We start from the raw sequence: 12,505 nt of genomic DNA, 5'->3' as shown, positions 1-12,505 counted from the left end.
CAAAGATAATGAGAAGAAGAAAATTTATAGGAATATAGCCTCCAAGATAATTAAGCCATTTCTCTGATAGAGTTTCGTGCTGATAACGTGTTAAGAAATAAACTAAAACATAAGATCAAAGAAGAAGATGAGGAAGAAGATGAAAATACTTTGTATTATTCTCTTCACAAGTGTGTCATTACATTGCAATATAGGTCCTATTTATAGGACACATATAGGTAAATGGAAGATCACATTACAATCCACTCACTAGTGGGAGTTACAATCATATGGAAGGTTAAGGGATGGACATCCACTAATAGGTATATTCATAACAATAGATAAATTAATACTGGTTTACACACAAGTTTAATTTGTAAGTAAATTGCTTCAAGGAAGGAAAAAAAAATGTAAATACATGGACATAATTGGTAGCTTGCAATGTAGTTGGTCTAATATTCTGTTCACTGCTGTTGATAGTACAACTTTTCATTTATTTTACTTATTAATTAACTATGGATACTTGAGTCTTCAATTTTGTTGGATTCTGGATTGAGAACCTGCCAGTGAAAGAAGGAATTAAAAGTCAGTGCACTAAAAAACAAACAACTAAGCATATATACAGCAGCCAAAGGCTGTAGCTATACTAAAAACTTAGTAAACATTTGTGCAAGATTGAATAGATGTGAATAAAAAAATGTGGGAAATTTTTTTTTTCTTAAATTAAATAAAAAGTAAAGATTCTGTACAAGATTGCACGGATGTGAATAAAAAAATGTGGGAAAAAGGTGAATCATATACCTTTTATTATTCAAGACCATGGCCTCAGTTATTAGCATTATTTGTTCTGTAAGGGAATGCAACTTGACCATGCTCAATGCGCCTAACATCTTCTTTGAGGATCTCATAATGCCTTTTAACATCTTCAACTGATTTTCCCACCATGTTGGCAACATTCTGCCACTTATCTGGAGATTCTCTATCATATATAGCCAAAGCTCTTTCAAATTGTTTGTTTTGCCTTGGAGTCCAAGTTGATCCCATTTCAAGAACAAGATGAGCTTAATTTAGAAAAAATGGTATAAGAAAGTTCTTTAGAAAAATGGAACTAACTTGGTTAATTGGTTTTCACAAATAGGAAAAGGAAGAGAGGAAGAAAAGTTGATAGTTATTTGAGTCAAGGAATGGTATGAGAAAACAATAACCAAGCTAGTACCTTATAAGTAAGAGGAAAGGTACTGGTAAGGATATTGGTTTAGCCTCTTGGTGAGGAATATATCTTCGAAAAAGACAAAAGATAAAGATACTTGTTCTAAGGGAATTCCCAATATGAATCAGGAATGTGGACAACAAGTGGAAGATGGGAATCAAGATCAAATTAGGGACATGCCTTTTATTGTTCTAAAATCAAAGATACTTTCTTCATTTTTGTCATTGACAACTTGGACTTCTCTTTTTAGATACTAAGTCAGTGGATTACAGTGTCAAAATATTCAACATGCAATGCCAGACCTGAAGATAGTTTGAATATTATCTTTTATTTTCAACGAGTGGTCCTATAGGTTGGTGCCTACGTGCCCTCATCGCATCTTCATGTCTGGTGTTTGTGTCTATATTTCATAGTTTGTTCTCTTTGCCTTGTTTAAATGCTACTGCTAACAAAATAGGTAGTAAGCTTTGCAGCTCGATGGCTGATTCTTTGATGAAAACTTAGGATGTTAGGTGAAGGTTACACTTTTATGAAAACAATTTTTCGTATCAAGAATTAACTCTCCTAAAACTTACAGATGAAGGTTAACCGATAGCGTTACTACATCTCTAACACGATTATGCGTCCGTGGGCAATGCTCATGCCAAGTTTAAACATGTGCTGAAAATTAATTGTAAATGAACAGCTCAACAATGGGCTGACTTTGAGTTAATGATTTTTCTCATGGTATTGAACATACATACTCATTGAATACATCCAAAATTCCTTGGAGCATGTTCTTTTAAGAGCATACTATTTTCCCTAATATAATCTCCATTTTAGAATTAAAAATTACAGTGTACAACACATCCTAGTGATCACTAAGTTGAAAGTTCTATGTCAGCACTCATGACTCATCTTCAGCTTCAGCAGAAGCTATTTCTGAATCCAGTTTATTTATTAACTGCTCGCTTACATGCTTAGCCACGGATACCATATCAAGAATGACACTTGGATCCAGCCCCGCACCTCCTCGTTTGGTTACACCACATATGTGCCCTTGCCTATTAATAGAGATTGAAACTGCAGAGCTCATTTGGGATTCCTCTTCAGGTGTGGCATCCACAATATAGTGCTTCCCAACCTAGAAAGGAGAGATTGTATGAAAATCACAAAATATGGACAATGAGAACAAAACAAGATAGGATAGGTATGTTACCTTAGTCAGTGTAACTATAACAGGGATTCCAGATGTGTCAAACTGCATAAACTCCTCGTCACTTACGTCAACTTCTGGTTGCTCGTCACTGGATGCACCAGCAGCAATTTGAACCTTTGGAATACCGGTATTGCTCAAAGCAGCCTACAAGAATAATAGGCATAAGTTACATCAAGGCATTTGCAATTAATTCTAAAAATAAATTTATAATATCAACATTATGGTTAAAAAGAAAATCATGTGAAAAACTGATTGCAAGATCAGTTCGGATAATTTTAGTTAGAAACAATTAGAATGATCGCATATTTTGGATAACTTCAAACCATTTCCCAAAACTGACATTTTAAAAAAGAGGGGGAGATCATAGATCACGTCTTTGAAACAGCCCAAATATCATGTCCGTAACATGATTATTGATTAACATCAACAGCTAAAATATAATGAATGTGGACATGAAAATTTGAAAAGTAAACATTATTGCCATGATCATCAAAGGACGGTCCCTTATAAGTCTGAAATGATAATCATTTTGTGGCCATAAATCCATTATTGTTGCCTTTCAGGCATATAATTTTATATTTCATTTTCAGTTGTACCTTGATGGCAGCACCTAGAGCGTCTAACAGATTCCCATCTGAACTAACAACAAGCCCATCAATATAAAGATCCCAACAAATTTTCCCTTCAACAACAAGAAGTGAGGAGCGATCAATTCCAGCACCTGGAGGGCAATAAAGTAAAAGGGCTTAACAGCAATAAAAATATACAATTAACAAAAAGTAAGAACATGGGGAAAAACAAAGTATATGAGTAAACATAATCTTCACATTAGGAGGAAGATAGACCTGCTCCACTTTTAGCACCCAAGAGACAGGGTTGAAGAGCATTTGACAGGTCTGCTGACAACCAATCGGCCCCTCGACCCTATATACATACCAAAAGATATAAAACGCCAAATAAAACTAATGATTTTGACGAGCTCAAATATAAATAAAAATCAAGAATGGTAAATAAGACATACGAAAGAGTTGATTATAATGATCATGAAATCTTCCAAAAATTTAATTAAATATAAATAATCTGTTACAGTTCGTGGAATTGAATGTGTAATCGATTCCAGAATAGAATATTGACTCTAAAAGATAATATTTGAACATTTTAGTTATTCTGGAAGAATTGAATCGGTTATAGCCTAAATTTAAATCGATCATATCAAGACAAATAAACAAATTGCAGTTAAGAAATCGCAATATACAGAAACAACTAGTTGATTACATATCTTTCTCATAAATACAAATAATTTTTTTCATGAAGAATATAAATCTGAGAAACACGTTATAGAAACGTTGCAAAAAATTCAAGATTAACTAAGAGCCTTCACTGCCATTTCGAATTGAAGATTCACTAAGGTGACAAATTGTATATTCTCTATTTTGAGAGTCCTTGCAGTTACAGCTTATGTTACTGTACACCTTTTAGTGTTGTTTTTCTATTCAGTTACATATTGGGTGTGGTATCCCTAAAATTGCTTTTGGGCGTGGAATCCGTAAAGGTTGTATTTCTTGAGTGAAGAATCTCAAGATTGGTATAAGGGTGAGATATGTATGTTGTTGAGTGTTTGATTGTCTGCATGTAATTTCTCAATTAAAGCATAAGCGGAAGTCCTGAGTTTAGCTCGGGGACAGGATGTAGCTCACAAGGACGTGATTTTACCAGTATATATCAACTGCATATCTCTCTAATCTATCTCTTTTACATTTCAGTCAAGTTTACTTTTTAATTTTCTAAATGAAGATTGTGAATCTTTACTGTGTGCTATAGGCTGTATTAGTTACAATTACTAGTTTATTTTTTGTTTTTGGAAGCCATGTAATGTGACTAATTTCCATCACAGAACCTATTGGATTTACATGATGAATTCTCACTTCCCAACCAGAATTTCTCCAAACACAAAAGTCAAAGATTGAACCATTGAGCACTTGTTTAAGGTATCTGAGTCTCTTTCTACTTGGACCAACCACACATTTTTATATCATCCAAATCAGAAGTTCTTCATCCAATTATTGGATTAGTTTGATTGTATACCACCCAACTTATTCTGTTCATTAACCACTTCAAGAATAATTAACTCTAGCAACCCAATATTGAAAAAGGATTTGAACTTTGCGAAAAAAATTATAGCTTAATTCACTGCCACCTATTGAGTTGTGTCATTTGGGAACAAATTTCACCCAAGTATGGAGAGTGTTAGAGAGCTTTGCTGACACTCCTCACCTAAGCAGTGGGCAGTGCTCTTTTGCATAGAAACTTGGGGAGATAAGGACGGTGGAGGCCATGCCTAGAGAACTTTTTGATAGACTTGGAATTTTACAGCATCTCAATTTTCAAGTTAATTGGTTAAGTAAACATCAAAGAATGATTGTGGGGAAGCTATGGACCCTAAAGGCAGCGATCAGTGCCAAAGAGAATCAATCAAAAGTTGGCTCCTTGGTACTATGGTCCTCACGTAGGAAACCGACATAGGAAAGGGAGCAATGATAGGAGTTGACATCCATACCACGGAGGGGTATGGATTAATTGGTAGACCAAATTAGCCATAGGCCTCAAATTTGGAAGGTTTATGCTAAAAAGAAAAGGGGGCATGTCACATGTGGAGGAAGTAAATGGGAAGAGATATTTTCTTGCATTTTCTTCATTTTGATGTATTTCCTTCTAGTATCAAGAGGTATCCACTGTTCCTGTGGAATTTTATCCATTTTAATAAGTGAAAGTATTCCAGCTGTGTGAGTGAACAAAGTTTTATCAACTGATTTATTTATTTGTTTTGCTATCGATGTTGACACTGTCACAGTACTTGAATAATATAAAGAAAACCAGAATATATGAATAACTTTACTACTAGATAAAATTAAAAAGGAGGAGGAGAAGCAATAAAGAGAATAAGCAAACCTCAAAAGCTGGTTCTGCAGTCGAACTACAGTCAATATATATCGAGACTTTCCCTTTGTCAGGTTGCATCAAGCTTGGTTTTCCAAGTTCAGCCTGCACTTGCGTGGCCAATATATCATGATAAGTAAAAGAAAAACTACTGTGATTTTAAAAAAAAAAATCGTCATACTATTAAACAAAAGAATCATGAGTCATGAAAAAAGAGATCAATCTCAATATCTTCACAAACCTTCACACTAGCAATGACTTCAGTAGCACCAATTCTGACTCTTGCCGAACCATTTGCCTATCAAGAAGTTCATAAAGTATACAAATTAAAACTACTTAAAGCAAGAAAAATTTCACTGACTGGGGTCAAAATTAAAATCATTGGGAGTTGGGACACTCTTACAGTGTCACGCTATGAAGCACGGACACTCACATGTATTAATCAAGCTGGAGTCAAATCATCGGAACACCCTTGCAAGTACCAAAATATGAAACATTGACAGAGACAGCAACAACCCACACATGGACACTGGGCTGGGGTCAAATCATCGGGACACCCTTGCAAGTGTCATGCTATGAAGCACTTACGCAGAAAGTCACACGTAGACCCTTGTAACACAAAAGACCCTTGTAAGTGCCAAGCTATGAAGCATTGACATGTGACACAAACATCGACACCAAACACATACAGACACGTACATCAAACACTGACATGTAGACACCAGTCTAGGGTCAAATGATTATTAGGAGACCCTTGTGAGTGCCAAGCTATGAAACATGGATCAAGATTGGCTAAATTTGAGATATGGTGACTTTGTAACTTTGTCCCTCTCTCGTCTAAATAATTTATTTTAATCATATCATCAAAATACACTAAAGATATCAAAGTTATGGAATAGTAAAGTTAGCTATCCATTCCCATGAAAAACTAGAGAAATGTTAGTATATTGACAACATTTTGGTTGTCCAACCACGTATATCTATACTGTATAGATACTATATCATTTTTTAATTAGTTATTTCTCTCACTTATAGTCACATCAATAGATATGATTGATGTATTTTTATACTAGTCCAATAGGTGTTGATGTTTGGATGTTCATATAACATTACTCGAAAAACTAACAAGATGACAAACACCTGACACTCACAGACACCAGATTGGGGTCAAATCATCAGAACACCCTAGCAAATACCAACCTATGACACACTTACATAGACACCCGACATTAACACGTAGACACAGCTAATAAGAAAATTAAATTAAATTAATTAAATGTAACTTTAACATTAATTGTCGGATACTGACACGTGTTAGTGTCAAACATTAAAACACGCCTTCAACTTAAAGTGTCGGTTGGCGGTGAAATACATAATTTATAAGTAGCAAGTAATGAAAGCATTATTACCTGAGGAATGACTCCAGTTTGAACAAGGATAGGTCGATAAGTCAATCTTTTTCTACCATCACAACGAAGATCTTGAGCAATGCCACCTTCTATGAAACATTGTTCTCCTAAAGATAAACCTACCATTCCTGCAACTTCACAAAGTGTAAAAAAACTTTTACGACTAAAACTACAAACTGAAAACTAATGTGTGTTAAGCATAGTAATCAAATCAAACCTAGCTAATCACGAAATAACAGTGGTTCACGGAGGAAGTTTGCGGTGCCGAAAACGGTGGCGATAGGGGAAAGAGGCGGCGGCGCTTGAAGGAGGAAAAGGATCGGTGTCGGGAAAGAAAGTTGAAGAGGAAAAGAAGAGAGTATGTGATTAGTTGAGGTGTGGTCTATGATGGGGTTAACGGCGATGAATGGTCGTGATATCTTTTTCAATGTAGATTTGATCTTAACCTTTTAATTTAAAGTTAATTATTGGGATAAGTGGCTACGATTATTTAAAAATTTAGATTGAATCAATAACTCATTAAAAAAACTTTTCTAAAAACAAGAAAAAAAAAACTCATTAAAAAAAAAAAGTGAAATCAATAACAAAAACACAAAACAATGAACACTACAACATCAACATCATAGTAATAACACACGCACGCGTTTCCTTCTTCTTTCTCACAGCAACACGGACCCAGCGGCCCACCGCCACCCACCACCAACCAACCGTCGCTCTCCTCTCCTCTCACAGCCCATTAACACGAAAGCACGCAACCCATCAGTTTTCAGGTCAGTTTTGAAATTATTATACTGAATTTGATAGTAGTAGTGAAAGTAATTGAATCAGGATAGTGAAATTGAAATTGAATCAAGAGAGTGATAGCAGTACTAAAATTGATTTTAGCCTTTAGGTTTTCGTTACTGAAATTGATTTTATGAAGAATAATTGAATCAGGATTCATTGTTTCCTTTGTTGATTTTATATTGATAGTGTAGTAACCCGGGCTATGAAATATGCGAAGAACGTATTTTCTCAGCTATGAAGCATTCTCCATACCAAGTGAACATGTCTAGGGACGATTCGAATGTTTCAAAGATTTGTCCAAATTTGAGAAGTCGATGCTTTCTGCCACTGTCTAATGGAGTGATAGACACTTTTAAATGTGAAAATGCCTTTTTTTTTTTTTTGTGAGAGCTCCAGAATATATGATCCATTTGGGTGAAGGATGATATAGGAAGTTGAGTAATTTTCACGGCTTCAAAGGGTAAAAATAAGGCATTTATGAGTTGGATATTCCAACGGTTAGTATCATGATGAATTAGTTGAGAGACTTGGTCAAGTTCTATGTAAAGTGGCTTTCTAATGTCATTAATTGTTTGTTAGGTTAATATTTTTCTCCTTCGTCCAGGTCCGTTAACCTTAAGCTCAAATCAATTGAGAAGTTAGTTAGTGTAGTCGTATTAGTTACAATACAAATATAATTGATGCAGCAGAATCGGTTATAGTTAGTTAGCTAAAAAACTAAATGTAATTGGAATCATAAATTTTGAGCTGAAAAAACTATTGAATCGGTGTAGATTACTATGGTGAATGGCTGCCTTGTTTTTTATAATCAACTCATACATTTTTAGTTCGTTAGGATTTCAATTCAACTGTTCAGAGAAAAATTTGTATATTGGTGATGTTGTAGGTGTGCACGAGAAAAATGAGATTCGGAAGAGGAGTCCTCGGGAATGTTTTACGCCCTCTGATCTCACTCTCGTCGTCAAGGACGGTAGCAACTTCACAAATCTCCTCCACATTGCCGTTTCATTCTTCTTTGCAACCATCTTCCGGCAGCAAACCACCCCAATTCCTTCTTCCCTTTTTGAGCCACTTTCACAGCTTGACAGACACTCGTTTTCCCAAGAGACGACCTTCTGATAAACCCCGTCGAAAGCGGGCTAGCTTGAGACCCTCTGGTGCGTTGCGTTGCTTCTTTACTTCTCATGCTTTCAAATTTCGTCTGAAACTACTTAACTTATGATGAACTTGTCGTCCAGGGCCTTATGCTTGGGTTGAACACACAACTGGCGAGACCATACTTCCCAATAAGCCTAATCAAGGGAGCATCAAGAGGAGGAATGAGAAGAAACGCATGAGGCAGCGCCGTGCCTTTATACTGGTATATATTAGCCACTTAATTTCATTTTATATATCAGGTTCATCTTATTTATTCTTGTTCAACAAGACCTTTGATTTACATGTGTGAGTCGTGTAGTGTTAGAAGATAATAATTAGAACTTTGTGAATATTGTTTACTAGGAAACATATCATCTTTCATGGAGTATAAACTATAAGGTGCATGAGTTTGGAACAAAGGTGTTGTCTGGAGTGGTTTTTTATTTAGCAGTGAGAGTTCATATCATTCACATGTTTAGCATATGCACTTTGCTTGTAGATTATTAATAATAATTTGAGCAATGTTATTTGAACAACCCTTTCTTGTGACAACTTGTTGGACAACTAAATTATACATAGAAGTTTAGGTAGTGGCACAAAAATCAAAGCAATAGAAAGAGAAAGTAGAAGGACAATGTGAGTATGAGAGAGAAAGTTGTCACAAAAGTTGTCAAAAAATGGTTGTTCAAATATCATTTCTCTAATAATATTTAACATAAACTAATCTTGGCCATCTTGATGCTCTCTCATAACATATTAACATGAATTTTGCCTCATGTTTTCTTTGCTGTTATTGTCACTAACTTGTAGCAAAAATAAAAGCAAATACTTGTGAACGATAGATAAGGTTATGTTGTCTTTCACAGTGAAAGCATCTTTAGAGGACTAATTGTTGTCATGTACTTCTGTAACCATCACAAACACTAGTACTTCTGTAACCATAAACCTAACTCCATTACCCAATACAGATGGTCCAAGATTTAAATGAAACTCATAGTTTGTTGCAAGTTAATTTTCTATTGAATGTCAACAGTATTTTGTATCCATACTTATAGCCATAATAACCACAAAATAGAAATAAGAAAGTGACAACTGAGAGGATTGACCTATATGTATGTTTAAGGTATCATACTATCATACCAGTATGTGGTCCGTATTACTGCCCCCTGTGGCAAATAATTGGCTGTCAAGTGTCAACTAAAGCTAGAAGGTTTGTTTTGTACAACTTCACAATGCGCTGAGGCTAAATTGATTTGGTTATGACCATTTATCTGTCAGCTGCTGCTTGTTATTCTAGCTATGTATTAGGGAGGCTAGAGTAATTTTCTTTTACAACCTAACAAAATACATGTCCTATTCTTTTTAAAAAAATGAAAGTTTCTCTATGGTATTGATCCAAAATTCCTTATAGAAGAATTTGAACTTTGGTTGTATATCAGCCAAATGGTCTTTGGATAAACATAACTGTGATCATGGTTTTTCACCTAATATAATTGTATGTTCATTGGGAACTTTTTTGCATGTAGGCGGAAAAGAAGAAAAGGAAAGCTCAGATGCAAGAGGCTAAGCGGAAGAAGAACGTTAAGAAGGTAGAGCGTAAAATGGCTGCAGTTGCAAGGGAAAGAGAGTGGGCAGAAAGACTGGTTGAATTGCAGCGCCTTGAGGAAGAGAAGAAAAAGTCTATGGCTTAAATTTATTTAGGACCTCATTTGCAATTGTTAATGCCGGTCAAGTTTTTGGGCCAATTAATAATTTGAACCGTCTACACATACTATATCTTCAATTTGTTTTATGTTGTCTGATGATTGGGCGACTCTGCTTATTTTAAGTAATTTTTCTCTTTACACAAGTGTGAAGCTCCGCCTTACTTTTGTTTTTGTTCTACTTTACTCTGGACGGGTGTTAAACCTGTTTATATTAACATCATATGTGGGTTTAGATCTGTCCATATGCACGGTGAGCTTGCATCTTCCCTCTACATGTGACATGTCCCATATAAAATTTAAATTTTGGAAGTTATAGTATCGGTTCCTATTTGATCCATTCCATGTTACTGGTTTCTGTAAGACAAGGTTTTCATGTAGTGTGGGAAGAAAGATGTGAAATTGGAATTATTTGGGGAATGGGAGATGGATACTTTGGGTTTGGAGGTGGGGGAGAAGGTGAAGTTGAGTTTGGGGTCTAAGGGAAGGATGTTGTCTTGTGGGTGAAATGGTTAAGATGAGGTTAAAGGTGGAGAGGTGCGGGGGAAGAAGCTGCTCCACATTGGGAATGGAGGAAGAGTTTTTTCTGTGAAGAGTGAGAAGTGAAGTAGGGAAGAAGAGTGTAAAACAGAAGGGGTGGAATCCGGGTATGATGGATCCCCACTTAAGGAAAATTTTAAATTATACTATAGTAATTATGTTGTTGAATGTAATATAACCTATGAAGCCCGGATACTCCATAACCGAGACGTACCCGTACCGGATACGTATCGGATACCGATACTCCACGGATACTCGCGGATACGTATCCACGAAGTATCGGAATTAATTATTTTAATTTTTAATAAATATTTTATCGGATACTTATGTGATACTCCACAGATACACAAGGATATTTCTAAGATACTTCACAGACACGTATCCTAAAAAAAGATGAAGAGTAAAAAAGTGAGACAATGTTGTAAATATTCATTATAGATGTATATGACTCAATTTTAGATATGCATCAATATAATTGTTTCTCGATGAAACACTTAAAATTATACTTCTTGTGGATGAACGTAGCGAAAGATGTGATTCAGTTAATCAATATTAGATAAAATTTGTGTTGAGTTTTTTTAATGATGTTTCTCTCAATATCCCAACATATGAAAATGTAATATAGTTATAAGAAAACTTTCAAAAAAATTTATTTTGATCACATGTATTATTTTTAAAAAATTGTAACTTTTATAATAGTATAATAATGAAGAGTAATCAATGTTAATTTTCTTCAAGTATTTTACATGCATAAGTTTGATTATAAATTTTTGTTAACGTATCTTAACCGTATCGTATCCTAAATTTAAAAAAAAATCGCGTATTCGCGTACCCGTATCGTATCGTACCCGCACCCGTATCCGTACCGGGGCTTCATAGAATATAACTAGTGTGTCCGTGACACGGGGAATTAATATTTTTTTAATTAAACGACTTAAAAGTAATATTATTTATCTATACTGTATATAAAAAAAAACATCTCTTTCAGCTTTTTTTTGGGTTGGCTTTTTTTGGTTTTAAAAATGTCATCAATTTTCAATACAAATAACACATGTAACAAAGAGATAAGAATAAATTTAAATATTTCAAAAATGCCATCAATTTTCAATACAAATAACACATGTAAGAAACAGATAAGAATAAATTTAAATATTAAAATAAAAGTGTAACAAACACAAATGTCCAACTTTTTTTCTTTATCATTTAAAAAGTGTAACAAACTATATGAGTGTATCTATACTTACTTTTTCATTATCCTAATTATATCCTTAAACAACAACTTTTTTTTATAATAAAGATTGTTGTTGGTGTCATTAAAAAAATAAAAATTTAGATTTTTTTTTTTTGTTATATTGTTGGTTTCATTGAAATAGATAATCATGGTTAATTTGATTTGTTATAATTTGAAAGCATAAAACATTTATATTTTCTACTTTTAATCAAAATTAAAATTTCATAAAAAAACACCGTTCTATAATAAAGATTGTTGTTGATGTTATTAAAAAAAATAAAAATTTAGATTATATTTTTTTTTCTTATATTGTTGGTTTCATTGAAATAGATAATCATGGTTAGTTTGATTTGTTATAATTTGAAAGCAAAAAAC

At 34.3% G+C, this 12,505-nt stretch overlaps 2 protein-coding genes and 1 pseudogene across 6 annotated transcripts; 1 reads left to right on the top strand and 2 right to left on the bottom strand.

Moving 5' to 3' along the window:
- Positions 1-299: 299 nt before the first annotated feature.
- Positions 300-1,159, bottom strand: LOC146900807 (transcription factor RADIALIS pseudogene; annotated as a pseudogene). Its single transcript, XR_015021710.1, has 2 exons — positions 781-1,159; positions 300-539 (listed from the first exon to the last, which is right to left on the bottom strand). The product of XR_015021710.1 is annotated as a transcription factor RADIALIS pseudogene (transcript).
- Positions 1,160-1,837: 678 nt separating this feature from the next.
- On the bottom strand, positions 1,838-7,101 carry LOC146900806 (uncharacterized). Of its 4 annotated transcripts, none has more exons than XM_085733294.1 (8): positions 6,951-7,101; positions 6,734-6,867; positions 5,566-5,622; positions 5,337-5,429; positions 3,233-3,311; positions 2,984-3,108; positions 2,388-2,531; positions 1,838-2,312 (listed from the first exon to the last, which is right to left on the bottom strand). In XM_085733294.1, exons 2-8 carry the CDS (start codon positions 6,857-6,859, stop codon positions 2,076-2,078), a joined length of 861 nt encoding a protein of 286 aa, XP_085589420.1. In that variant the 5' UTR covers positions 6,860-6,867; positions 6,951-7,101; the 3' UTR covers positions 1,838-2,075. The 4 variants fall into 4 exon arrangements, with proteins under 4 accessions (XP_085589420.1, XP_085589421.1, XP_085589419.1 ...); XM_085733295.1 differs by having other exon boundaries at positions 6,734-6,861; XM_085733293.1 differs by having other exon boundaries at positions 6,734-6,868; positions 6,971-7,101.
- Positions 7,102-7,154: 53 nt separating this feature from the next.
- Positions 7,155-10,505, top strand: LOC146900805 (protein translocase subunit). The gene is made up of 4 exons (XM_085733297.1): positions 7,155-7,503; positions 8,406-8,676; positions 8,758-8,879; positions 10,183-10,505. Exons 2-4 carry the CDS (start codon positions 8,421-8,423, stop codon positions 10,345-10,347), a joined length of 543 nt encoding a protein of 180 aa, XP_085589423.1. The 5' UTR covers positions 7,155-7,503; positions 8,406-8,420; the 3' UTR covers positions 10,348-10,505.
- The last annotated feature ends 2,000 nt before the right edge of the window (positions 10,506-12,505 follow it).

The sequence above is a fragment of the Medicago sativa genome, chromosome 8 (genome assembly GCF_051527215.1).
Source record: "Medicago sativa cultivar Bolivia chromosome 8, Bolivia_mono, whole genome shotgun sequence".
Taxonomy (NCBI): domain Eukaryota; kingdom Viridiplantae; phylum Streptophyta; class Magnoliopsida; order Fabales; family Fabaceae; genus Medicago; species Medicago sativa.
This window is presented reverse-complemented; position numbering and strand designations above follow the sequence as displayed.